General features: G+C 42.7%; 1 protein-coding gene across 4 annotated transcripts in view; it reads right to left on the reverse strand.

The window, feature by feature from the left end:
- Positions 1 to 27341, reverse strand: part of tenm3 (teneurin transmembrane protein 3) — a 584772-nt gene that overhangs the window by 195163 nt on the left and 362268 nt on the right. For all 4 annotated transcript variants that reach the window (XM_041186060.1, XM_041186059.1, XM_041186063.1 and 1 more), the window contains 2 exons: positions 21469 to 21591; positions 7384 to 7598 (listed from right to left, as the gene is read on the reverse strand). In XM_041186060.1, coding sequence (XP_041041994.1) covers positions 7384 to 7598; positions 21469 to 21591 — 338 coding nt within the window. The remainder of the gene's footprint in view (positions 1 to 7383; positions 7599 to 21468; positions 21592 to 27341) is intronic.

Raw genomic sequence — 27341 nt, forward strand, 5'->3', positions numbered from 1 at the left:
TAAAATCCTAAAAGTGTTACTAGGATTCTATGCTTCTGCGATCAGCAGTTTGCCATTTGTTTTCAAAATTTAAAAAAAATGACGTGATCAGTAAGAAAAGTTTCCCTATGGGATTTGGCTTGCTCAGCATGCAGTGAAGATTAACATTTCCCCCAATATGTTGTTCTCTTCTTAAAGAGGTAGGAAAACTCTTCCTGGAAATTTAGTCCATCAAGCTCAGCCGCAAGCTAGTTGGATTCTTCATCAATAAAATAACTGCACAATGACAGCTCATATGCACTCCACTCCTCAGCAGAAGCTGTGGCTGTTAATGGATCACAACAAACTGCCCATGGCAGTTCCTAAGGTGCTGTTTCAAAACAGCTTCTTCCCCAACCTTAGCAGCATGCAGCTGGGAGCTCAGTATGGGTGCCCGATGAGGGCAATGATTCTCAAGCAGCATCCAAAACGGGTACCGAGTTGCTGGAGTGGCCCTCTACCCGTCCAATGGGGCTGGCATGAGATTCAAGCTATTTCGAAGGCTGGATATCACTAACATGCTGCCAGCCAGCTGCAAAAAACAGGTAGACTCCTGTGCCCTCCCCCGTTGTGGGTTTGGTGGTGGGGAGGCATTTAACCAAGTGGAGAGACCCTACAACATTCCTCTTTCCTGACTTCACCCCGATTAAGTCTGTAGGGCAGGAAGGCCTGTGGATCGTCTTCCTGCTGCGCTGCCAACTGAGGCCTGTAAACGGGCAATTTTTTTTCATTCACGGGAATGTGGGCATTGCTGGCTCAGCCAGCATTTATTACCCATCCTTGGCATTTAAGCGTCAACCATATTGCTGTGGGCCTCGAGTCACATGTAGGCCAGACCAGGTAAGGACAGCAGATTTCCTTCTCTCAAGGACAGTAGTGAACCAGGTGGGTTTTTACAACAATCAACAGTGGTTTAATGGTCATCATTAGACTTTAGTTCCAGATTTTTATTGGATTCAAATTCCACCATTTGCCGTGGGGGGATTCAAACCCGGGTCCCCAGAGCATTACCCTGGGTCTTTGGATTACTAGTCCAGTGACAATACCACTTTGCCGTCGCCTCCCACTTTGGGCCTCATCCCACCACTGCTGATATTAACCCAGAGGCAATATCTGGCAAGGGGGGGGTGGTGTGGGGGTTGGTTTGGGGGCGGGGGGGGGGTGGGGTGCGAGGGGGGAGGCAGTGTTTGGCCATGCGGGGAGGTAGCACCCCAGGAACCCTGGTGTATTTTCTTTCAGACTCCTGGGGCAATTCTCTCATTTGAAAACACTCATACCTGATGAAGGCACCCAGAATCGGGAAGGTTGAATGCCATCCCCCGCTCTTGAGCTCAAACCCCCTCCCACTCCAACCCCAACCCCCACCCTGCTACTCCTCCCTTCCACCATCCTCACCTGTGCCTTGCTCCCTCCTTGATCCGAGGCCTCGGGTGGTTGTAGTACAAGCAGCAGCCACTGCCTCCCCAGTGGTACTGCTGAGTACAGAAAAGTTGCTGGCTTCTGATTGGCCAGCAGCTGCTGACAAGCGGGATTCCTGTCCTTGATCTTGGGGGAAAGGCCCGCCTCTAGCCTGTAAGTGGCGCAAGATGCAGTGGGCCTTCCAAACAAAAGGCAACACAGGGGTCTCGCCATACCTTTAGCTGGCAGTCAAGACTCCTGTCACTTCCACACGGTTCCACCCAACATAACCAAATCTCCCTTCATTCCCAGTTTACATTCAGGAAATGTTAATATCAACAGCTCTTCATCATCAACAATGCACTTCCCCTCTCATTAAGATCCAAGTACATTTTGCTGCTGTGGAAATTTTGGGGTTTTGTTTTGTGGCTGAGAAATAGCAGATCAGCAACTGAAAATTGGCAGGGTGTGTGGTGGGGCAAGAGGAACCCCTTGGGCCACCTGATTAATGATAAAGTACTACCTGATGTAACCAATCTTGCTGTAGCAAACAAGTGCAATAGTGTATTTTTAGTATTAAGACTCCAAACTTTTATGCTCATGGTTAAGATTCAATTCTTGTCCTCATGTCAATACAAGATCGTTCAATTTTTTTATTCCCATTGTGAATTGCCAGTGGGTACATGTGGATCCATGCAAAGTATTGTTTAGAAGGCAAGAGCAGTAACAGCTACAAAAACATTAATAAATCAGAATTTGAACAACACTGCTTTACTGCTATAATACATAATTGGAACCCTGGGCCTGCACAGTGTTTAATGTAACAGTGTATTAAAGATATATGAAGGAGACAGAACGCTACATGACTATCAGTGACACAGCACAGTCAGAGTTTGATAGATTCTATGCAAAGTATACTGTTCCCATCCTCCAGCTACACCAAGCTGATCAGTGCTGCCTGCGGTAGGTTTCGATAAATAAATTGCTTCTTGCTTCCTCACTCTTGACTAGGATTTTTCATCCAAAGACAAATTTCAGATTGAGATATGATCTATATCTCTCAAAGCAACAGATAATTTGCAATTTTAATGTAAAGTTTTTGTCGATGTCCATCTCCTCTCCAAACTAGGCAACACCTATTTAGCTGAGCTCTCATCCCCATGTAACAATCTATTTGGTTTTCCTACCATTTGTCTTCTAATACTATGGATCTGAATTTTTCTAAGAAGCCTTGCGAGTTATCCTGTTGAACGTTCTTAAAAAATATACCCATGGCACTGAGTGCTTTCTTTTTTTAAATCTATCCAATTAGTCAGCTTTTCAAAGACCTCTACTAAATTTGCCAAACATTTGCCTTTAACAAGGTTGCACTGGTTGTTGATTCCATAGAATTACATAGCCTTTACAGCAAAGAAACAGGTTAATTGGAGAAGTGGTCTATGCTGTTGTATGTGCTCTGTGAAAATCTCCTTCCATTCTGCTTCATCTAATCCTTTCTCCTAATGTACTTATCTAGATTTTCTGTAAATGCATCTATCCCTATTTCCCTCAGCTACTCCATGCAGCAGAAGCATTCCGCATTCAAGCTACTCCCTGGAAAGCAAATTACTCCAAATTCCTTATTGGATTTATTAGTGACTAACTTAAATGTATGACGTCCAGCTTTCCCCCCCTCGGTGGAAACATCGTTCCAAATCTTCTGGTCTCTGGATCATTGGAGACCAGATGTATGACGGTAGGTTAGGTGCACGTCAGGAACCTGCAGGAGTCCTGACAAGTGGACCTACTTGAGAATTGCCCAGGATGTTTAAACTTCTGATGGGCAATTCCCCTGCTCCCTGGGAACCTGCATGAATGTCTCCCACTCTAGGTTAGAGTCAGAGACTTCAGACAGATCTGTGCTACTTACCTGGATAGTTACCCAGGAAATGTTAGAGCGTTTAAAACCTGGTCCAACATCTGGGTAACTGCATAACTGAGCTTCCAATTACCTCCCTTACTATCCCCCCACACCCTCGATCACCCAACCACACCCGACAACCCAACAACACCTCCCCAACCGGATCTGACAACTCCCCCAACTTGACTACCCCTTGACCACCCAACTACTCTCTTGACCCAACAATCCCCTGACCAGACCTGACAAACCCCCCCGTCCCCCAACCTGACTAAACCCTTCAGACCCAATTAAACCCTCCTGACCCCATTACCCCCACAACCAAACCATTCACTCATCCATTCACCAACCCACATTCGAACACTGGACCTTTAATCTTACCAGACAGAACATGGCCGCTAATGCCTTAAAAAGGGTTTGGGGGTTGGGGGGGGGGGGGTATGTCCTGTCTTCTCTGACTCTACTGTGTTCCGATGGAGTTGCCCAAGGGACGCTGCACTGTGCATTTCTTCTTCAGCTGGGATTGGAAGATTCAGGCCATCTTCCACATGTCTACCCTATTGAACCTCTTCATAATTTTAAAAACCTCCATTCAATAGCTCTCCCCTTAGTCTTCTCGTTTCTAGAGAAATGAGCTCAAGTTTGTTCTGTTTCCTGAATAACCCGTGCATTTCTAAATGCTCACTTATTTCCTCTCCAATTATTGATTCGAATTATTTGGCAACAACTGACATTTGACTAATTGGTCTATGGTTACCCAGTTAATCCACTGGTTACCTAATTTAACCTTCCCTTCCTTCTTGTAACAAAGTTGTGGTGTTAGCCACACTCAATTGGTGTGACACAATCTGCATATTTAGTATTCATGATATAAGCTCACACCCAAAATATAGACACTTGGGCAAATTAGTGGGCAGTGGTCTATGTGTGTGGATCCATAACTCTACAGGTGACAGCACTTTCAGGAAAGAAGTGGAGAACATTGGAGTGGAAGATAATTTTAAAAGATTATTTTTTAAAAAGCAAGTCTTCTAAGGTTTTTGCATTGTAGCTTCCATTCACATCGTGTGCTTGTGGCAATATGGCAAGCTGAGGTATTGAAAAAGACACATGTAAGTGTTTCTTTATTAGGTGACCATGATGGTCAAGCAGATTAGTCAAATAAACTGCATGACTGTACATGTGGCAAATGTGATCTTTGTATAATTGACGAATGTATTGAACGAGGTCCGATAAAAGCAGATAACATCGTACCATGTGGCACAAGTGGTCAGCATGGATTCTCATTAAGAATTTAGGTTAAGTTCTGAATAGTTTGTATTGTTCCTTTTATTCTGAACAAGGGAGCTATTGATCTGCTAGCTACATTAAAATTAAAATTTTTAGAAAGTGGTGTGCAGTAGTTTCAGGCAGCTGTTGTTTTTCTTGTATCAGCCTTCTTCACCATCCACATTGACCTAATTTATTTAACAAAGCTTAAAGCAATTTCAGGCAAAGAGTGTGGCGTTTGCTCGGTGTGAATGATATATTCTCATTTGCTGAATGAGACATGTGGGGCAATTGAAAGGATTAGAGGTACACACTTGGCATCCAGGTTGGAGGTAGGCATCTGGTATTCAGCAGCTATATGGAAGCTGGATGGATTGTGGGGTTTAGCACTGAAGATTGTCTTTTGGTTTGGCAGAGTGCTGATGGTGAAGGGGACTGGTGAGGGGTGTAATCTTGGGCCTATATTGAACTGAAGCTGGAGCCTATAGTTTGGAGCATTCTGGAATCTTGCCAGAACTATGGAGAGGATTTCAGGGCCTGACAACATAGAGGTTGAAGTCTGGGGTTGGTCAACACTGAGGGGTTGTTCCTGTTGCTTTGGCAGCACTGGAGTAGAGAGGTCCTGGGTTTGATAACTCTGTGGATGGGATAATTAAGTCTGGCAGCAATGGGCACTGATTGTCTTGAGTTTGGCAGGGATAAATGTGCAATGCCGGGCATGACATCAGGAGGCAAATTCCTTGCATCTGGTTTCATTGTGGTAGGAAAATCTGGGATTGGTAGCACAGCGCATGTGAGTCACAGGCCTGGCAGTCTTGTTGCTGGGAAAACCCAGGTCTGGCAGCAATAGGATGAGGGTCTTGGGGTCTGGCAGCAATGGAGGAGGCTCCAGGGACCAGCAGAGCTGGGTGGAGATCCTGATGTTTGACAGGAAGGAATGGGAAGCAAAGGAATTTGATCAAAGGTCTAATATCATCCTTTTGCCAATAAAACAAGTAATTTATATTCCGCCATAGACCTAACTACGCCCTTTATCAGTTCTGAAATATCTTTCATTTGTTATTGAAGCATTGATTTAGGAGTCGTAATTCAAAACAGATACAGAGTGTGCTTTTTAAAAAAATAAAGATATTCTGCTCTGTATGATCCTTACGCAAAGATGAAAGATTGTCAATTCATTATGTATTTATCAAGATTCGACTACAATGCTGATTTATAAAATAGGAATAACTTCTAGCAATTCCTTGTTACACAGATCTAAGAAACCAAGAAAATGATCTTTTATTACTTGACCAAGGTGATGCAGAGACATTCTTGCAATCCTCAGGGGTTTACAGTCTGTGAAACTAATACTTTGCAGAATTCAAAGCAGTTTTTTTAAAAAGAGATTGCACAATAATATACTGAACAAGGTAGAGAATTTCAATCAGTTTGGTACCATCAATTTTTGAGAATTGCAAATAAAATCTGGGGAATTGAAAACAAACAGATCTGCCTCTAAATAAAGAAAGAGTGAATACCAATGAGTAAAGAATAAACCATAGCTCCCTTTTCATGGGTAATGACTGGCAGGAAGTGCAAAGTGATAAGTATTCTTTTCCGAGAGATGAGCATTAATAAACAAAGTGAAGAACTGACAAATATTATACTGTAGTTAAGCAGCAATGCTACCATAAATAGTTATGGGGTGAGGGGGATTGGTATGGGTTGCAAATGTTCTTTCAATGGCGTTGGGAATGGAGAGGGTATCGGTGGAAGACAAACTGAATATAAATGAAAATGAAGTGGATTGAGGGAAGAGAGATAATTATCGTGTCAACTGTGATGAAGTCGGCAGGTGACATTCATATTTCCATTTCTCCCCTCCCCTCTCCATCCCCAATATGTGCTTCAGGGTAGCTTGTTATAGATAGAAAGGTAAATGGTAGTTGAAAAGAGCGTTAAGAGTTCAAAAGGGCAGCAGGGGAATGCGAGCAGGGTTATGGACACTGTATAAAATGAGCAGAACTTGTAGAGTGGGTTCATCAGGATGCCATATGGATGGGAAACATAGTTAGGAGAAGAGGCATGAGCCAATGGGCATTATTTCCAACAGAGCAGAGATTGGATATTTAGTAGAGGCTGTTTTTAAAACCATGAGGGGTTTTCATTGCCTGAATAAGGAAAGAGGATTTCCTCAGTTTGGGGAGTGGGTGGCTCAGGGAGCACCCTCACACTTCTTTAAGGGATAATTAGATAAATATTTGAAGCAGAGGAAGAAACAGGAATAACAGAGGAATCAAGGCAATTAGATCAGTTGGGACAGGCTGATAGACTGAGTTGCATCCTTCTGCATCCTAAATTTGCATAGTTCATTAATGGTGGAGGATATAAAAATTATACAGAGCTACGATGACAGGAGAAAGTTATATTGAGTTGGAGCAGTGATCGGGTAACATGGAAATAAAAAGGTAATTGTTCAGATCAGCCATGATCTTAGTGAATGGCGGAGCAGTCTTGAGGGACTGAGTGGCCAATACTGCTCCTAATTTATATATTCGTATGATGGTGTGTTAATCTATATTTTGGGCATAGCTGTGTTCTGCACAGATACTAATAGCATCAGGAAATAATAAAATTGAGGACCTAGCTGAGGAACAACTGAGGAAAAGATTGGGAAAAGGAACAAATATGTCAAATAGTTTATCCAGCCTGTGAACTCCAGTAGCTTAACTGTTCAACTGATAGCCAATAACCTACAGCCATGTTCAAGACCGAAGGAATTACTGCTAAATGGAGGATACTTATGTTACGAGCCATACCTGAGTGTGTGAAGGAGGGAGCCCTTTCCTGCCATATACTCCAATCAATGCATCCTTCGGAAGGGATATGTTGAACTTCAGGAACTGGGGTTGATCAATAAAAAGTTGAGATCTCCAGAAAACCCCAGGAGGCACCTCTTGTATTGTCCACCGACCCAAGTCAACCTCACCTGAATCTATGGTGTTGTTTTCTTGATAAGTGATGCCAAGCTTTCCTTGAAATAAAGAAAATACTTTCAGAATGCAAGATTCCAAGTCGTGGGTTCAGAGTCCTGACATCAATTCCATTCTTTGGGTTGTGAGCCTGGAGGTGATGTTTAATCATGACCATCTTCCTCCAGGCTCCTTTTTCAGAACTGATGCAAGCAATGTACTTGTGTGTACCAATCCTGGGTTGTGAGGTCAATCCCATCATGAAATTAAGTTCACTTACGTGTGGTAATATGTGAATACAACAGGCAAAATTATGCTCTTTTAATCCCCACAATACCTCAGGAATACGATTCAGGAAAGGCGAATCTACCTGGTCTGTATGTGACTCCAGACCCTCACTCTGTGTTGGACTAATGTCCTGTGAAGTGGCCTAACACATTTTTAATATTTTTTATTTATTCGTTCATGGGATGGGGGCATCACTGGCTAGGCCAGCATTTATTGCCCACCCCTAATTGCCCTTGAGAACTGATTGTCTTGCTAGGCCATTTCAGAGGGCATTTACGAGTTAACCGCACTGCTGTGGGTCTGAAGTCACATGTAGACCAGGCCAGGTAAGAAGGTCAGAATTCCTTCCCCAAAAGGGCATTCGTGAACCAGATGGATTTTTACAACAACCAACAATGGTTTCATGGTCATCATTAGACTTTTAATTCAAGGGCAGGATTATTACCTCATCGGGTGGGCGTGGCAGGCAGGCCTGGGAGTGGTTGTGAAAGCGACCACCGTCTGCGATCAGGCACCGACCACAATTTCATGTGAATCGCACGCTGGGAGCCTCAGTGCTGCCGGGGGGGGGGGGGGGGGGGTGGCAAATGGGGACACTGGCGAATGCGCTTGTTTGCACATGAACACGGGTTCCCATAAATAAAGAACTTTAAAAATGTTAAAAGCATGTCCCCTCATGTGACTCTGTCACGTGAGCAGGGACATGCTATAAATGAGATTTCAACATCTTTATTTTTATTTTTAATCCCTGGGTCTCTGGATTACCAGTCCAGTGACAATACCACTACTAATTAAGCAAAAATTGCTTCGGCGAGGTGGCCCATCCACCTTCTTTCTCAGGGCAAAATAGGAAAGGCAATAAAGGTGGGTCTTGTCACCATCACCGACATCTTAGAAATAACTAAGAGCCAAACAATAACGCAGCAGCTTGGTCTGTATTGCTATTGAGCCTCAATTTCATAAGGAGCTTACTGATCTTACTATGTTTGCAATTTTAATCATGCTATTTGGAGACAGCAAGCAAAGGTGGCATTACCCATTCGTGACTGAGTCGCTAAAGTAGGTAAACTTTCTTGGATACTGGCTTTTTTAAAGGCAATGAAGGGGAATGAAAAGACCATTTGGCTCCCCCAGCCTACTCATTTCATCGGCTGTTTTCAGTCTTGGACTTTATCTCATACATTTCAGGGTAAATTCGGCAAGCGAATTCTCCCAGTGAGGAGGCTAGGTTTAAGAATAGATGCGACACTGACGCCCAACTTCCCGGACTCACAACCCTTCCAGCATGGGCTGAGTGAATTTACCCTTTAATCTCTCGAGGGCTATTTCTGCATCAATAATTCCTCATCCTCAAAGACTGTGAAGCAGAATATTCATTCATCCTTAGTATTGAAGCCTGGCCTTCCATCCTGCAGTCAAACATCTTACCCTTTCCCTTGTAGAATGGGACCCAAGTTACCCTCTCCTGAAGTGGAATGGGACCCAAGTTACCCTCTCCTTAGTAGAATGGGACTCAAGTTACCCTCTCCCTAGTAGAATGGGACCCAAGTGGGAATTGTGAGCAAATAGTCAGATCTCATCATATAATTCAGAATGGCTATCAGATTGTGCTGAAGTCTTCTTTATCATTTATATTTCACAGATAACTTGAAGCACTTACCCATGAACATTGCTGTTTTATGAACTAATGACAGGCCATCTATTGTTGGGTCTCTTGAGTATGCAGAGTTAGGTTTTAATACAACTACATGATTAGAATGGGATAGCAGCCATTTCCAAACAGTGTATGCCAAGATCCATTTTGCACAGTAACCATAAAGGTTTACAGTGTAATTCCAGTGATTGTTCATTGTGCCAATCATCAGTCAACCATCAGGATCCAAAGAACAGAACATTAAAAATGGAATTTTAGGGTAAACATGGATAGAATTTTGTTTAGTTTAAAGCCAATTGACTGAAACTTTGGTCTGAATTGTTGTAAAATAAATGAGTTCTTTTTACCAGATTTTACTGGCATGGTTCTAAAACAAACAAACATGGAATGATCATATAATCTGATATCTTTGTGAAAAGGAGCATGGAGTTAATTCCGATGATCCCTGTTCCAGACGTTATTGCTATTATAGAAAATTGAAAAAAAAACTTGTGTAAAATCCTTAAATATTGAGGTCACTTTAATTTCACCAGCTTTATTTTCTTATGTTAGCTTCAGGTACTTCCTAGCCCAGCAGGCATACATCCTGGGACCACTGTGTGTGGTGTCGATAATGCACACAATCAGTTCTCATTCATGCATGTATCCGTCACCTCTGACTCAACAAATGTTGTAAATTATATTCCACAGCATGGGATAAATGAGCAACATGTGGGGCATCTTGATTATGTGAAAGGTAATATTACTTCTAGGCCAAGAATAGTATGTCAACAGTTTGAAAAACTTGAATTCCACAATCCTCTCAGCTATGCTCTTTGTGTTTTACTCCCTAATCCCAAAAGAGATTTTTTTTCAGATGCTTTGTTGGAAAGTTTTTTGGCACATTACATAAACTTACTGGATACAATTTTCTCTTGGGCTCATCTGCTTCTGCCCAGAATAAGAATCTGTAACAAGAGCCAATCAATTTAAATAGGTTTGTGCAGGTGACAGTTAGAGTTGCAATGGGCCAGGAGGCAGGACTATGTTTTGAAGTGGCTTGTGCAGGCAATACCATATCCCCTTTGTGCTTAGCTCGAAGTAATGACCTGCCACTTCCCTCTTCCTGGTTGGGCATGTTGTCTCTTATTTATTATCGCACTCAACAAGCACATCTGTGAGTGAGAAGGCAGGGTTTGGAAAGTCTAAAAGGTTGGTTGTGATGCTCAGGCAGCATCGGTTGGTGCTTTACTCTCTTCTTTCTCTATGTGTACAACACATGAACAATTAAACAGTCCCAAATGCAACAGCAAGGAAATCTGTGTCCCTGTACTTTCAGGGCAGCACATAGGACAAGTGTTGCCTCTCACAGAATTGTAAAAAATGTAAAATAAAATTGCCAAACTTTGCTCAAGGAATAAAAAAAAACCCTGATTTGGTGTTAATAATAAAACGTCCAGAGTACGATTCCCCGAAAACAAGAAAATGTTTGAAATGCTGGTGTGAAAATTAGTGGGGCTGAAGGGTTTTTCACTGACTACGGTGATTGGAGCATTTTCAATGTTTGCGCTGTAAGTGACACTAATTAACATGTCAGGAAGAAGAATAAGCATTCTTCTATTAATCAATATAAATGGAACTTCACATTGAATGAAATATGAGTACCTCTGACCTGCCCACTGTGAGCTGACAGCAAAAATTGTTACCTACAGAAAAAAAAATGCCATCCAGTGAAATCGTACAAAGCTCACTGATCCACCATTCACAACATTAGTTTATCTATTTTTCTCAATTGACTTTTAACAGGACCAGATTTGACTTCTCCACCCTCAGGTTTAATGAAGGTTAAAAAAAGCTACTATTGAAAAGGGTAATGTTAATTGCACTAATTATGAAAATTCACAGCATGTCCATAAAAACCCTCAGCCATTTTGCTGATTTGAAACAGAATATTTAAAATGAAATTAGATTCCTTTCTGGACTTCTGATTACAATCAAACGGGCTATTACTTTCAATTTAGGCTCAAATGACCAAAAAAAAATCCCAATGTTTCCTGGGAAGCTTCAGTGTAACTGCGGCATTATGCCAACTTTATGCCACTTGTTTCCCAGAGACAATTTGTGTGTAACCACGTTGTGCCGGTTTTATGCCAAAACCTCGTTAAGTGACCATTTCCTTTGCCATTCGTATTGCTCTGAGATACAATTCGATGAAACCCTCTGCTGACTTCTGATCACCTTTAACCGTGGCATTGCATATTCTCACTGTGTTCTCTTGATTTTTAAAGGTCACAAGAAATCTGAGCATGCGTTTCGGTCGGCAACACTGGTACATAAACTAATGTATATTTTGGTGTAACTTCTGCAGAAGACCAAATCCAGGAACTTTTGGCTCAAAGTATCTCCTCCTTACACCTGCTCCTCCTTCAGGTACCATGCCCCAAGTGGACACTGGCAATCATGGACTTCCATTGGATTGGTCCATGATTACGCTTGAAAAGTACTTCAGTTGTTTTACTGTTGCCTTCTACAGTCTGGTTGACCAGGAAACTCTCCCGCTCTTACTGTCTGCCATCAGGCACATTCGAAGGATTTACAGGCTGATAATCAACCTATCTGGCCACGTTATAAGTGCCCCTTCTATGTCCAATAAGTCCTGGGACGTGTGGCTTGAACCTGCAGCTTCCGGCCCAGAGCTAAGGACACTACCACAAGACCCTCCAAGTACTGTGGCGTCATAGAGATCATCGAGATAAGGTTAAATGCACCAAGTAAGAATAAGTGAATAACTACAACATTTTACTGGTTGCCAATAAGCAAGTTGAGGCAACGTCTGGTGTCAACACCACGTCACAGTGTGCACCACTTTTTATTTATTTCTCCTTGGGTGTACGAGGCACTGGTAAGGCTGTATTTCCTACCCATGCATGGATGCCATCCATAGCTGCCCTGAGGATCATCTATACAGTGTGGAACTTGTCACATGTAGACCCGACCAGACAAGGATGCTGCTTTCTTTCTCTGAAGGACATCAGTGAACCAATTGGGTCTTGACAACATTCCAACAGTTTTTATTATAATTTCTTAGCTGTTGGTCCACAATTTACGATATTTGTTGAATTTAAAGTTCCAACTTGCTCTGGGGAGAAATTTGAACTCGTGACTTTACTAGGCAGGTACCACAATCACCCAGCAACTGCAGCCTTGGTCATACAAACAATGAAAGTTCAAGCTTTGATTCACAGGTATGGAAGCTGGTTGACATCATGTCCTTCAGCTCATGGAGATGACTCCTTCCACAGAATGTGAACTATCTCAAGAGCAATTAGGGATGGGCAATAAGTGCTGGCCTAACCAGTGATGCCCAATCCTGTGAATGACAAAATCATTCACTCATCACCCAGTTTTAACTCCTCATCTGACACTCCCTGATCCAAAAGACAACAATTAAGGATAAGTATTCATCCCCACACCCCTATTAGTTAACCTTTTACCCTCTACAATCTAAACAGCCTAACATCTGGCACACTATAGGATGAATAGAGGTGCCTAACATTACTTAGAGGGTGTGAGTCGAAGTGGGGTAAATGAACAAAGGGATCTCAAAGCATAAATACACCAATCACTAAAAGTTGCGCCACCGGTTAGCAAGGCCACTTAAAAAAAACAACCCGAGCACTAGGCTTTATTTGTAGTGGAACAGAATTGAAAAGCAGGGAAGCTAGGCTAAACCTGTACCAAAGGATATGGGCGCACTGGAGAGGGTGCAGAAAAGATTTACAAGGATGATATCAGAAATGCATGGACATGCATGTGAGGAAAGGAGGAACAAGGCTAGGTTTCTTTTCTCTTGAAAAAAGAAGGCTGAGGAGTGATCTCAGAGATCTTTACAATTATGAAAGGTGTCGATTGCAGAATGTTTCCTCTTGTGGGGAGAAGCATAACTAGAGAGCATAATCTAAGGTAGTCACCATGAATTCAGAAGAAACTTCCTGACCCAAAGAATAATGACAATGTGGAACAGGGAGTGGATAAAGTGAGTAGTATCGATGCACTTAAGGGGAAGCCAGACAAGCATATGAGGGAACATGGAATAGATTTAGATGAGAAAAAAATAGGAAGAGGCTCAAGTGGAGCATAAATGCCGCATGGTCTGGTTGGACTGAATAGCCTTATATCCTCTGAGCCGTATATCCTACATAATCCTATGTTTTGTTGTCAAGGGTTAAAAAGTTAAATAGTAGAGATAAAAAGAAAGTGCTGGAAAAACTCAGCCAATCTGGCAGCATTTGTGGAGAGAGAAACAGAGTTAGCGTTTCCAGTCCAACTAGACTTTTCTTCGGAAGAGGTGTCATAGGGGACTCAAAATGTTAACTCTGGGTTGGGTATCATGTGCCCACGCCAGGCATGTTCATCAAAGGGGGTGTGTAAAATAGGACTGGTGCCCACCCCATCACCTTCCCAGCTGCCCTCAAGCTCACCCCACAACATGGTAGGTAGGCGGATGTCGAAATCGGCAGTCCACCCACTACATTTAAATAAATAATCAAGGGTAAATTAGGCCTGTTATCAAACCAATTGACCCTGATAATACGCTGCCCATCCCATAAAATGTTTGGGGTGGGCAGCCAGACGGGAGCAGGAGGCCCGTTTTTTACACTTACACGTTTAAAGGGCAGGAAGAGGGGGTCACTCTACGGGGGAGCTGTCCTTCGTCAATCGTGGTGCGGCCCCCCCTCTAAGGTTGAAACCCCCCTTCCTTCCTACCTGCTCCCTCCCTTAAACCCATCCCCTTCCACTCCCGTTCCTTTCATTAACCTACCCAAACCCTCCTGGCCCAGGACCCCGGACTTAGCTGCTCCGGGGATTCACGGGCCTTGGTCATCTTCTTCTTCATCTGCATTCTCGGCAATGGCTACACTGACAGGACTGATGGAGCTGATTGCCCGGCAGCTCCAGAGGGCAGGGCTTCCTCGACCCAGTGTGGGGGTGGAAGTCCTACTCGGCCCTTGTTAATCTGCTTCACTGCGCTTGATGACTGTGGGGCGGGTTGGCATGGAACTTGTTAGCTCCGTACCAACTTTGTTTCTGGTGCGGGGTGGGGTAGGTGGTCACTCGCTGTCCGGCACACCCCCCCCACCCCTCGCCAAGACCCACCACTACCCCTCCCCTGCCAAGCCACCCAAGCCCTCCCCACTTACTTACCTTACCCTGGGATGCACTGGGGGCCTTCTTCTTGGGACAGGTTGCAGTCCTGGAGGCAAGCTTGCCACTGCCCAGAATGCTGGAACTGCCAGCCAATTGGATTGGCCGGTAGCTCTCGAAGGCGGGTCTTCCTCCCAGTGAGGGGTGGAAGTCCCACTGTCAGGCAATTTAGCCCACCCGTGGGGTATTATGGTTATGGTTGGTGTGTAGCAAGTTAACTTTCCGCACCTGTAACATGCAGCCCTCTCTTTCTCTCTCCACAGATGCTGCCAGATCCCGGCTGAGTTTTTCCAACACTTTCTATTTTTATTTCAGTTCTCTCGTGTCCACAGTATTGTACTTTTAAATAGTAGAGACATGGGGATGGATAATCACAAACTATATCTATTCCCATGATCTCCAGCTCTGTTTCCAGCTAAATATTTACCCAACTTCTTTTTAAAAGGAATTACATGACATGTCATCAATTGCCTTTGTGCAGAGCCTGCTCAATATGTCCACTATCTGAAGAGGCAAGATTGAAACTTTTCAATCTGTAACATTGCTTGAGGCTTGATAATTGTGACCACTGTTTTTGTGCCTGTGTGTTGGTGTGTTTCTGATGGAATGAAAGAAATGATGACTGACTAAACTCTTTGGCAAATGTTTGGAACCACCACAACTTGTGTGGTGCAGGAATCAAGAAAAAAAGTTTTACTTTAATAAATTCTTCCTTCTAGTGTGGGAGCACCATTACTCCATCAAGTGGTAAACTTTGACTAAAGCAGAAGCATTGGCATGTCTAACTTATGCTACATTGATGTGTAGCTGAGAACGTTAATTCACTTTTCCACAAATCTGAGATTCATAGCTAGAATTTTACTTTCCTTTGTGGAGCCAATTTTTTTTGGCACATTTCACACGACAGCAACATAAGAGAATGGTGATGATATCCTTCCCAGAATGCACTGTAATCAAAGAATGGTGATGGAGGTGCTCTTCAAAATAAAAAGAAACAGAAAGACGTGCACTTACAAGGGCTTTTCATGACCGCCAGACGTCTCAAAGCTCTTTACAGCCAATAAACTACTTTTGAAGTGTAGTCATTGTAAGAAATGAGGCAGCCAAGCAGCCCTTGTCCAAATGCAGCAAGATCTGGACATTATCCAGGCTAGGGCTGACAAATGACAAGTAACAATCATGCCACACAAGTGCCAGGCAATGACCATCTCCAACAAGGGAGAATCCAACCATTGCCCCTTAACATTCAATGGCACTACCATCGCTGAATCCCCCACTATCAACATCCTGGGGATTACCACTGACCAGAAACTGAACTGGATTAGCCATATAAATACTGTGGGTACAAGAGCAGGGTCAGAGGCTAGGAATCCTGTGGTGAGTAATTCACCTCCTGACTCACCAAAGCCTGTCCACCATCTACAAGACACAAGTCAGGAGTGTGATGGAATATTCCCCACTTGCCTGGAGGAGTGCAGCTCCAACAACATTCAAGAGATTTGACACTATCCAGGACAAAGCAGCCCACTTGATTGACACTCCATCCACAAACATTCAGTCCCTCCACCACCGATGCACAGTAGCAGCAGTGTGTAGCATCTACAAGATGCACTGCAGGAATTCACCAAGGCTCCTTCGACAGCACCTCCCAAACCCATGACTGTTGCTGTTTAGAAGAACAAGGGCAGCAGATACATGGGAACATCACCGCCTGGAAGTTTCCCCCCAAGTCATTCACCATCCTGACTTGGAAATATATCACTGCTCCTTCACTGTGGCTGTGTCAAAATCCTGGACCTGCAAACCCACCCACCACACACACGCGCACGCGCACACGCACACACACACACAGCACTGTAGGTGTACCGACACCACATGGACTGTAGAGGTTCAAGAAGGCAGCTCACCACCACCTTTTCAAGGACAATAAATGCTGGCATGGCCAGCGACGCCCACATCCCATGAATGAATATAAATAAATCTGTACACAGCAAGCTCTGACAAACAGGAATGTGATAATGGCCAGGTATTCTGTTTTTGTAATGTTGATTGAGGGATAATTATTGGCCAGGACACCAGGTTGATTCCCCACTCTTTGAAATAACATCCTTTGATCTTTACACCCACCTGTACAAGCAGATGGGGCCTTATTTTATCGTCTCATTGCAACTCCAACAGGGCAACACTCCCCGAGTGCCAGTGTAGATTTTTGTGTACAAGCTTTGGAGTAGAACTTTAGCCTGGAACCATCAAACTCAGAGAGCTAGGCACTGAGCCACAGCATATACTATCTAAATGCAATGATAGATGCCACAGTTTTCCAGAGTTGAGAACATGTGATAAAAGTAGCTGATCTTGTTCATGAGCTCGCAGCATCAAGATCCAGAAATTTCCAACTTATATTTTAAAAAATGGTTAATTCAATGCTTTTGCTAAAAGCTGTTCATGTTAACTCTCGTATCCACACTGTTCTTGGCCACCTAAGGATGTTGTTCATGCCAAACGAGTGCTGACCATCGTTTGCAGGCTAATCCAGGAACAATCTGCAGCTAATTAGTAGGAATTCCTATGGTTCCTTGCGTCAGGTCTCCCTCCCTGCTAGGCCCAGTGTTATACATTTGGAAGGACGCCATGGGAAACAGCAAGAATCATGGTTTCAAACTGCTCTGAGGTTTGACTGTTATGGAGTAGCCCAGCCCTTGGAAACCGCATCGCAGGCTAGGATGTGGTTTGTTTTTGGAGCCAGGAATCTCGGACTTAGCTCGTGTCATCCAAGAGAGCGATCAACTTGAGGCTCTTCACCGGCAAGGCAACTGGCATTTTAAAAAAAAGTCGGAAGAATTGAATGATTATTTTCTCCCATAAATTGGAGAAACACTTTTAACAAGGTTTTCAATATTACTGATGAAGGTCTCATGGCACAGTTTATGCTAAGTCAAGTGATGTGCTGTTTAATAATGTTGACAGGAAAATTATACCATACAACACCCAATCAAATCTGCTGCTGCTGAAGTGGAGCTACCTTTAACACAGGGCTGCCCTGTGCTTTCTTTCTTTTGCCTCCATTAGGAAGGATTTGTATGATGATGGAAGTCCCATTTGCAGGTCACCATCTCTGGCAAAGATCAGCACAAAGTTGGATTGAAGTTTATAAATGCCAAGGCTGAACAGAATGGTGGAAAAAACTCTTGTACATGGTGCAGCCATAAAGTATACCTAACATCTTGCATATGATGGTTCCAAATGACCTCACAAAAGACCCGTTCTAAACCTGCAGTGTGTTTCTGTTGGCTTTTGTGTCATCAGGATCTTGGGACTTAGAGATACTTAAATCACCAGCACATACAGCACAGTTACTGTCTCTGACTAAAAAGTACTTGTTTTTAGTAATGACTCTCAAGTGAAGTTTGCTTCAAAATTTAAGTAACAAAAGTACTGTAAAGCACTTTGAGACATTCGGTCGTCGTGAAAAGGACTATATGAATGCAAGTCTTTCATTTTTTTTGAAGCGGTATCACTAACTCCTCCATCACCATTCCTTGATTATAGTGCATCACCGTTCTATTATGCTCTGTTGCTGTCATATAAAACTCACCAAAAAACTTTGCCTCCACACAGAGAAAAGTAAAATTTTAGTTATCAACCTCAGGTGTTAATTTGAGGGTTGAATTTCCTCCTGTCGATAATTTAAGATGTTTTTCTTATCTGGTTGATACCTTTTGCTAAAATAAGTAAGTTTGCCTCTTTTCCAGTTGCAGTTTTATAAGCAATTTTTCAAGTTTTATTAAGTTAAAATTCTAATTAAATTTAATATGTAATAATTATGACCATTAAAAAGGAGGGTTTTCAATATTAGTGATGAAGGTCTCATGGCACAGTTTATGCTAAGTCAAATGATATGCTGTTTTATAATGTTGACAGGAAAATTATACCATACAACACCCAATCAAATCTTCTGCTGCTGAAGTGGAGCTACCTTTAACAGGCCTGTCTCTTTAAAACCTTTTCTGTGAATAACCATAAGAATGAGGACAATTAATTTGGTATGCTTGCAGATTGAAAATGCATTTGTAAAATAAATGATTGCCTTTCATTCTCTCTCTTTTATACTTTCTACAGTTTGAATAACGGAGGTTGATTTCCTTCTTTCCAGCAGGGCTTCTCTGCTTACCCCGCTGCCATGAAAATGAACTCATTTCCTCGGTTTCTTAGTCATGGGAGGCAACACCTGGTGGGATTCCAGCTTCTGCAAATAAGGGGAATCTGGATGGAATGAAAACGACTGCAGTTTCTGAAGGCCTCAGCCAAAACTGGACCCTACATGAAGTACTAGGGTCCACTGTGAAGGACAGGGAGTTTCTATTACAGACTCTCCCACTGTCAGGGGGCTTTTGGGCCAGGACCCCTACTAACCCAGGCCGAAGGATGCCTCTTAGCAGGTAGTCCAGTGAGCGGAGATTAAGAGGCAGATGGGATGAGAATCAGTTGGGAAGACTCTCTGTCGGCATTTGCATGTGGCAGGAAGGGAAAGGGAAGCCGGTGGCGTTCCCAGGAGGGACCAATGGTGAAAGGTGGCGGCAGGTCCCACGGTCCCATTTAACTGCCAATTGTGCTGCTATCCTATCCAACACAGGGCAAGCTGGATGATAAAATCCAACCTTTGATGTATGTAAAATTATTTTACAATTTTACATAGGCTTTTAGCACCCTAAAATGTAAACAGAGTGACTACTTCAGATTTCACCAGAATGTTCAGCTTAACAGCATTTTACTGAAAGACACCAACATTGTTTTGACTGAGATGCACTGCTTCGTTTCAAATTCAAAATGTAACGTGAGGCATGGATTTAAACTGATTTACAAATGTAACATTAATTAATTGACACAGCTCATAAAAACTAGCAGATGGAGAAAAATATTAGCGTAGAACAATAAAGTTATCACAGATTCATTTATGGTGACCTGTCAAGGTGGAATCTCACAATCGCTCTTTCAATGTTCACAAACAGAGGACATGATGATATGGTCTGTAATCCGAACACCCGTTTTAAATTCATAGCTTTAATTTCTATATTTAGAAAGCATCAGAACCATTCATTAGAGAATAGATATAGCGGTCACTATCATTTAAGTTTACCTGAGCATCCAAAATGGTGGCTTTGCAGCACTGTTTGTGCAGTTGACAAATTCAGAGCCATACAGAGCAGGAGGAGTCCATTGGCCCATTATACTTATGCCAGCTCTTTGCAAGATATGCCCCAATCCCCAACAATTTCCCCAAAGCTCTGAAAATTGAGCACCCGAATAACCTAGAGGAACTCGGTCAAATTGGCTCAGCTGGTAGCACTCTTGCTATGAGGCAGCGAGTTGTGGATTCAAGCCCCATTTCAGGGTTTGAGTGCATTGTCAAGACTGGCACTCTAGTGCAGTGCTAAGGGAGTGCTGCATTAACACTGATGCTGGCCTTAGGATGAGTTATAGAAACTAGCTCCTATCAGCCTGGCCAAGAGGATGTTAAAAGTTTAGTGCGAAGATGGCAGGGTTGGTAATCTGGGATAATGAGATCAGATTGGTTGTAAACTTTCTGTTAGGAAATCTTTTCAGAGCCAATGTGGTAGGTTGAATAATTTACTCCTGTTACTACATACTGACCACTCCATCTGTTCATATCAGATATCTCAGTATAGGCCTATAACTAACAATGGGACATTCCTGGTTTGCATGACTGTCTATCACAATGGACAATACTGTTAGCAACTGAGTCATGAAGAGAGGTGGATGCATTCTTTTATCGGTATCTGCTGTGTTTCACCCAGTTGCAGTTTCTAAATGTCATTTCACTGTTAGTTGTGGCTCAATTGCTAATGTTCTTGCCTGAGTCATGAGGTCCCTGCCTCAAGTCCAGCTCCTGAACTTGAAAACAAAAGTCTAGATTGGCATTCCTGTGCAGTATGGAGAGAGTAGGAGAGAGATGAAATATTAAAATATAAGGTCCTGTCAGCCCTTTCAGGTGGAAGTAAAAGATTCCATGGCACTATTTTAAGGAAGGCCAGGGGAGTTGTCCTTGATGTCCTGGCCAATATTTATCCCTCAATCAACATCAGAAAAAACAGCTCATCTGGTCATTATCAAATTGCTGTTTGTGGGAGTTTGCTGTGTGCAAATTGGCTGCCATATTTCCTACATTACGACAGTGACTATATTTCTAAAATACTTAATTGGCTTTAAAATGCTTTGAGATATCCGGTAGCTGTGAAAAGTTCTACCTAAATGCAAGTCTTTTTTAATGAGCTAGTTCCTCCTGTGTTGATGTGTTAATATCATAGAAACGGAACCTGAATCTTAGGAATAGAATGCTGAGGTGCTACATCTTGTCATCTATGTTACATGCCTCAGAGGCATGGACAACAAACAAAGAGGCTTTTGATAAGCTGAATGAATTGAGATGTGGACATATGGAAGGATGTTCTGCATATCCTACAAAGACAGAACAACGAATGACAGAGTGCTGGAAATGGTTGGAGAATAGAGAAAATTAGTGCTTAACATCAAAGAGGGAAGATAAAACACCAGTCATGGCAGGCGGTAGACAAAGACAGTTATTGGAAGGGAAGATGGATGAGAAACATAGAAGTGGGAAGCAAAGGAGAAAACGATTGACAGATATAATGGAGTGGGTGCAAATGACTTATGCAGAATGTCTAAAGGTTGAACAAACGAATGAACAAAGCGCCCCCTCTCAATGCACATGAAATATCAACTTTCGTTTACTTTATAGTTTTCTTAATGTCCAAGTCATTGCTTACCACTATCACCTGAAGTTGATATCACCGCATTGGTTGGTGAGCTCTCCGTCTTCACTTTCCCATTTTCAAACATGTAATTTTCGACCTGCTGCAACTGCCAGTTCAGGCCGAGTAGATGCATTGCTGATTAAAAAGAAAAGTGCACATCAAAAACCAAAGGTTCCAGCAATATTTCAAAGCAAAAAATCATTTGGGTTGGAAGAAATCTGCATCGTGTGACATCTTTGTGAAATTTCTGCTGGGGATAAAAATCAGCGCAAGTTCCCTAATTGAGTAACAAACCAGCACGAGAAGAAAAAAATACTCGATTATCTCTGTCATTCCCTCCCTGCTCCCTTCCTGAAAAAGATCAATGGGCAGGTTGTTCCAACATAGCTTGTACCAAATGTATTGCAATATACTAACAGACAGGGTCAGCCCAGACAAAGCTGAATTGGGAGAATGTTTTACTTTTCTGCTTTATCAAAGCTATAAGGCCTTCTTGAATGGACTCTAATACATCTGCAATATACCCAGAGAGAAGCATTGACTTTATTTAAGTCCACGAGGGAAAGAGCAATCTGCATCAAAAAAGTGTTCTGCACTGAAGTGGAGATATCAAGCAAATCCAGTGATAGTTTTATCACTTAAATATACACTTTACATTCCACTTTCCCAAAATTTCAAGAACAATTCTATAAAATTTCTCATATGGTGCGTTTTTTAAGATGTACACCAATAAGAAAATGAAGTATTTTTAACATAACTTTATTGGAACAAAAATGGTAAATTTCACATGAGCTGCACTTTTAAGGGGCAATTTTAGCTCTGTTACAATCACCCAGTGACTTATTTGTCCATGCTTGCTTCCTCCCCGCAGTCTTCCATTTTTCAATGAGCAGGGAGAAGAACTCATGCTGAAAACTGCTGGGGCCGGGTTTTCAAAACAAAGTTGCGAACCCAACTCCCAAATAAATTCCAACTAGTAGCACTGAGCGCCTCCAAGAGATAGGAGCTGTCTGCCTGGTGTTAGTGACAAAGACAGGCAGCAGCCATGTTGGAGGATGCTGCTGTCTTTCCGAATAGAGCAGTCAGTTCCTTACAAGGCCAGTAGTGTTGTTGGGGCTGAATGGGACCATGCAGGAAAAATAAAGGTCCAGAGCCAACACTGGCGCATGTCAGTCCATGAAAATACAGTTTAGTACAAAGACAAATAAACTTTGCTTGGCCCCGCGGCGATCCTGACAGCTTTGCAATAGCATACAATTTGAGCTCGCTAAAATAACATTTAAAAATTCCATTCCCGTAAAGGACAGGCCCTTTGACAAGCAGCTAAGGAGCTTAATGGGCAATTAATTGGCAGCGAGCAGGTTTCCCATCACCCTCCCACCCAACCAGCCCTTTGAAAATTACAAACAGTCCCAGAGGTGTTAGGATCCCGAGACAAACTCTGGGACTGTGATTTTGAAATTGCACCCACACTGGGTCCCGACCCCGCACCCCTGGGGTCCTTCTTTAAATATGCAGATCATTGGCACCCAACTGCTATTTTAACCAAGGGCCTGACCAGAGAAGCCATTGTGGGTTTCCCACCAGTTCAGCCCAGTGGGAAGAGGAGCCAGGACTAGAAAAGGCCGAGGGAGGCAAACCTTCTAAACTGTTTTTTTAATTACTTATTTTGTAGGTCACAGGGAGCAGAAGGGCTCCACTGGACTACTCGAGGAAAGGTTAAGCCTCCTTTGCACCCAAGATTTCTCCTCCCAACAATGGTTGAGAGATCTTCCTGAAGCCCTGTGTCTGTCACTTACCTGAATGCCACCAACCAATCCTTTGCCCCCCCCGCCACTAGCCACACTGCCACTTCCCACTGCTTTCAACTGGCAAGAACATGTTGATGAGGCTTGGGCATTAAAATAACTTGGATCTCAAGCTGCTCAGGTCTACACAGTTTGCCTTCATGCGATTCATGCCTTGTGTTAAAATCAGTTCTTTGCTCTCTGGTTTGATCATAGTGTTGGAAAATAACCCTGTCTTTTCACTCTAGAAATAGTTAATTGCTTATCGCAAGCAAAATTTAATTGTTTCCACCTTGTGTGGTAATGTCCTTGTGTATATAGGTTTCTACTGACCTTGTTTGAACACACTGACCATTGGAAATAGAATTAGAAGCAATCAAACTCATAGCAAACTCTGAAATTGCATCCTTCTCCTTTTTAAGCATGACTTACTTTGACCAGCGTGGAACTTTATTGAAGTAATAAAGAATAATTGACTGCATTGGAATGGGAAGAAATGTATTTGGCATAAGGCAGCAAATATTGGTTAACCAATAATGAAAAGGCCTTGATTTCACAATGGTTCATATTGCCATTGCGCTATTATTAAATCATTTGCAAAATCACAAGGCTGGTTCAGATGAAGCAAGCCTGCAGCCCATTTGATCTGATTCTACTAGATTATCAGTTCCTTCCCATGACAGCAGTTAGATGTTTCAGAAATGCGTTGTGAGCTCAAATGCCCTTCTGAGCAACCAGGTGCTGATCTCCACTTGTGTAAAGACCATGATATCTAAGCATACTTTTGAGGATAGTGTTTTTCCGCTTGTTCTCTGAAAGGCAAACATCAGCCACCTTTTCCTAAGCACAAAAAAGCCAATTATAGAATGTCTATGCTGCAGCAAAGACAAAAAAAAACCCTCATTATATTTCTCTTTTTCCATATATATTATATATATATATATATAAAGATCTTGGGGAGAGTGAAAAAGAATAAATGAATCTATCACATCCCAGTGTCTGGAAAAAAACAGGCAATGCACAGACAGAGCAAAAACACCAAATGCCTCATCGCCAAGTGATCTTCAGCCAAGTTATTTGCATGTTGATGACAGATAAACGCTTCACCTGATGAAAAGATTTAATATCAAGCACAAAAGGGTCAAATTAATTTAATGCTAAATGACACACTAGGCTGCTGATTTCTTCCTTTTTTTGTTGTGCAATAGTCTGTGTGCATATTTGGAACTCATGAATAGCTAACATACAGTTACAGGTTTACTTTCATGTCCTGTATTAAATCTGACAGGATTTCACACAAAGCACAACGTGTGGCTTATAAAGCTTTGAGCAAAGCAGGAAGCAAGGCTTTCAAAATACTCGGAATACTATAATCAAAACAAGAAATGAAGATGAAGCACACAGAAGGGAAGATGCATAGTCATGTTCACCCCTTCTGGGGTTTCTGTGTGATTATGCATGCATAATTCTCCATAAATTAGCCTTTATCTCAAACCTCCTGCTGAGTTCATATGCTTCCTGACTGATAGCAAGTGAATTGTAGAGTAAGTTTTCAAACTATTATTGCATGTTGTGCTGTTTCCAATAATAGGGCTCTCGTGCTAACCAACTGAGTTTGAGCTACAAATAAAGGAGCTTCTTTGCTGCTTGCAGTGCATTCTGGGCCTGCCTTGGATGTACTGTCTTCAAAAAATGTGGCACAAGAGATTTCAGGGGTTTTTTTAAATTTATAAATCTTTACCTTACTCTTACTGCACCCTGAGGAAATTTGAACTCGGAGAAACACTGGAAATCTTTAATCAAGCCAAGAGAATAAGAGGTAAAAAATGGAGATTAAGAGCTGTCAGTTCTGTCATGATAATTGTTATTAATGCTGCATTATCACTTAGTGCAGTCAGGAATAACAGAAAAATCACTTAGCTTGCAAGGGAAAAAGCTCTCTTAACCGAAGGCTTGAGCATTTACCAAGCTTATAGTGTCCCAGGAGTATCATGGGCATTCAGTTACCCACTTCAGTTAATCATCATCATTCTCAAGCTCTGCTGCCCATAACAAGTGGCAAGGTTCAAAAAACTATTCTGAGCAAGAAGCAGCCAAGAGTTTTCACAGTGGAGTGACTTTGTGCTTGCCAGCTGTTTCATTTTTAATTTTTTTTCACTTTCATTCCCTCCAACTCCCCCCATCCCTGAACCACCCCAAATTTAAGCTCTTTGTTGCTTGCTTTCTTATTCCAGGCAAGAATATTTATATTACAGGCTTCAACACGGGCTGAATGGACGCTGCACTTCCTCGTAAGATATTCACGGATCCTTTTCCTTGCATAAATATTGCCATGGGGCAGCTCACAATCAAGCGTCACTTCTGTTATGATCCCAGCTGATGTTACCATTGGACAAGCCTGATCACAGAGTGGAACCCAGCTTGATAGATCCTAACTTTTAATTTCTTTGCTTAGATATGTGGAGAGTGGCTACTGAACAGGGTCACCAGAATCAGCTAATGAACTTTTAACAAAAGAATAAAAAATTTATTAAACAAGTAAAGATTAACTATATTACAATACTCCTTCACCCACAGCTTTACCTTTACAGATATATACAGATTTGTAAGGATAACACAAGCTACAAAAGTTATCTTATACACTAATGTCTGCAGTAAGTGCACAGTCCATGTAAACCACTAGGCACCCTGTGGTCAGACACACCATACTCTGAAACCAAGCCACAGATGTCACCTTAACCAGATGCTATGGATCTCTTATCAACTCCCCCCAGACGCTTGTCACACCATAAGCCAACTGGTCTCACTACACTCCGTCTTTCACATGAGAGTTTCCAAGCTCTACGCTCCAAGAACTTGCCTTAGGATCTTCTCCCAAACCGATGATTTCTCCCGGATGCCTTCCACAAGGGTTCACTTCCAGGGTTTCGAACTCTCCTTCCGATGTTCCTCTCCCCTGGGTCACCACAAGCATTCAAGCTTTCCTCCATGAACTCTCTCTCACTGCCTCAGCTCTGAACAGTACACCACAGCTTCACATGCCCATAGCAAAAGTTACAAACCTTCAGTTGTCTCTTTGGACCTACTGGCTTTTCCCAAGCCTCTTGGGAAAGCTTGAAGCTTGAAGCTTGGAGCCTTTCTCTGCTCCTCACTTTTAACTTCACTTAACAGGACCTTTTCCAGGTTCCTGTCCTTCCTTTGACTAGAAGGTCTTTTTGGGGCTTTATCCTGTCCAGCTCCTCCAGATTTGGGGACTTGCTTCTTTAGCTTGGGACTTGTTACCTGTCCCTTTTGCTCCAGTCTCTCTCTGGTAGCTACTTTTAACCAACTTTAGCTGGGGACTGACTATCTGAGCCTTCTAGGCTGCTTCTGCCTGGCAACTGTCTTCAAACTGAACTCAAAATTGCTGTTTCTTTAGCTTTTCTGTGTGTGTGTGTGTGTGTGTGTGTGTGTGTGTGTGTGTGTGTGTTGTGTGTGTGTTGGGCGGGGGCCTGCCCCTCTTGACACCTGTTGCTTGGCAACAACACAGTTTTTTCTACTCTTGTGTTTGCTTAACTTCTTTTAGGCCTGAATCTTCGGCTTGGCGAGCAGGAGCGGGGCCCACTTGCCAAGGCATAAAATGATGCGTGGTGACGTCGGGCGGGCATTCAGACATCACCGCACGTCATCTGGATTTTTAGTTTGGCAAGCCTGCAGCCGAGTCGACTGTGCAGAACTTTCAAAGGCTTATTAAGGCCATTTAACAAATGATTAAAGTAATTAATGGAGTTGCCTGACCAACCTTAAGGTTGGCGGCAGGTGAAGAGCCCAGGTGGCTTTCGCATTTTTCACGGAACCTCATCCACGGGCGGGATGAGATTTCATGAAGGGTTTATAAATTTAAAAAAATTTTTCATTAATGTTCATTGACATGTCCTTTTTCTTTTCTTTATTAAAGTTTTGGGAACTTAAACTAATCTCCCTGAGGCAGCTCTGTGCCTCAGGGAGATTTCTGTGCTCTTTCACATGCATGTGCGAAAGAGCACAGGCCCCGATTCAGGGAACCCCCTCACCCGCACAGGGTGCTGGGCATAAAATGGCGGCATGGACCCAATCGGG

The sequence above is a fragment of the Carcharodon carcharias genome, chromosome 4 (genome assembly GCF_017639515.1).
Source record: "Carcharodon carcharias isolate sCarCar2 chromosome 4, sCarCar2.pri, whole genome shotgun sequence".
Classification (NCBI taxonomy): Eukaryota; Metazoa; Chordata; class Chondrichthyes; order Lamniformes; family Lamnidae; genus Carcharodon; species Carcharodon carcharias.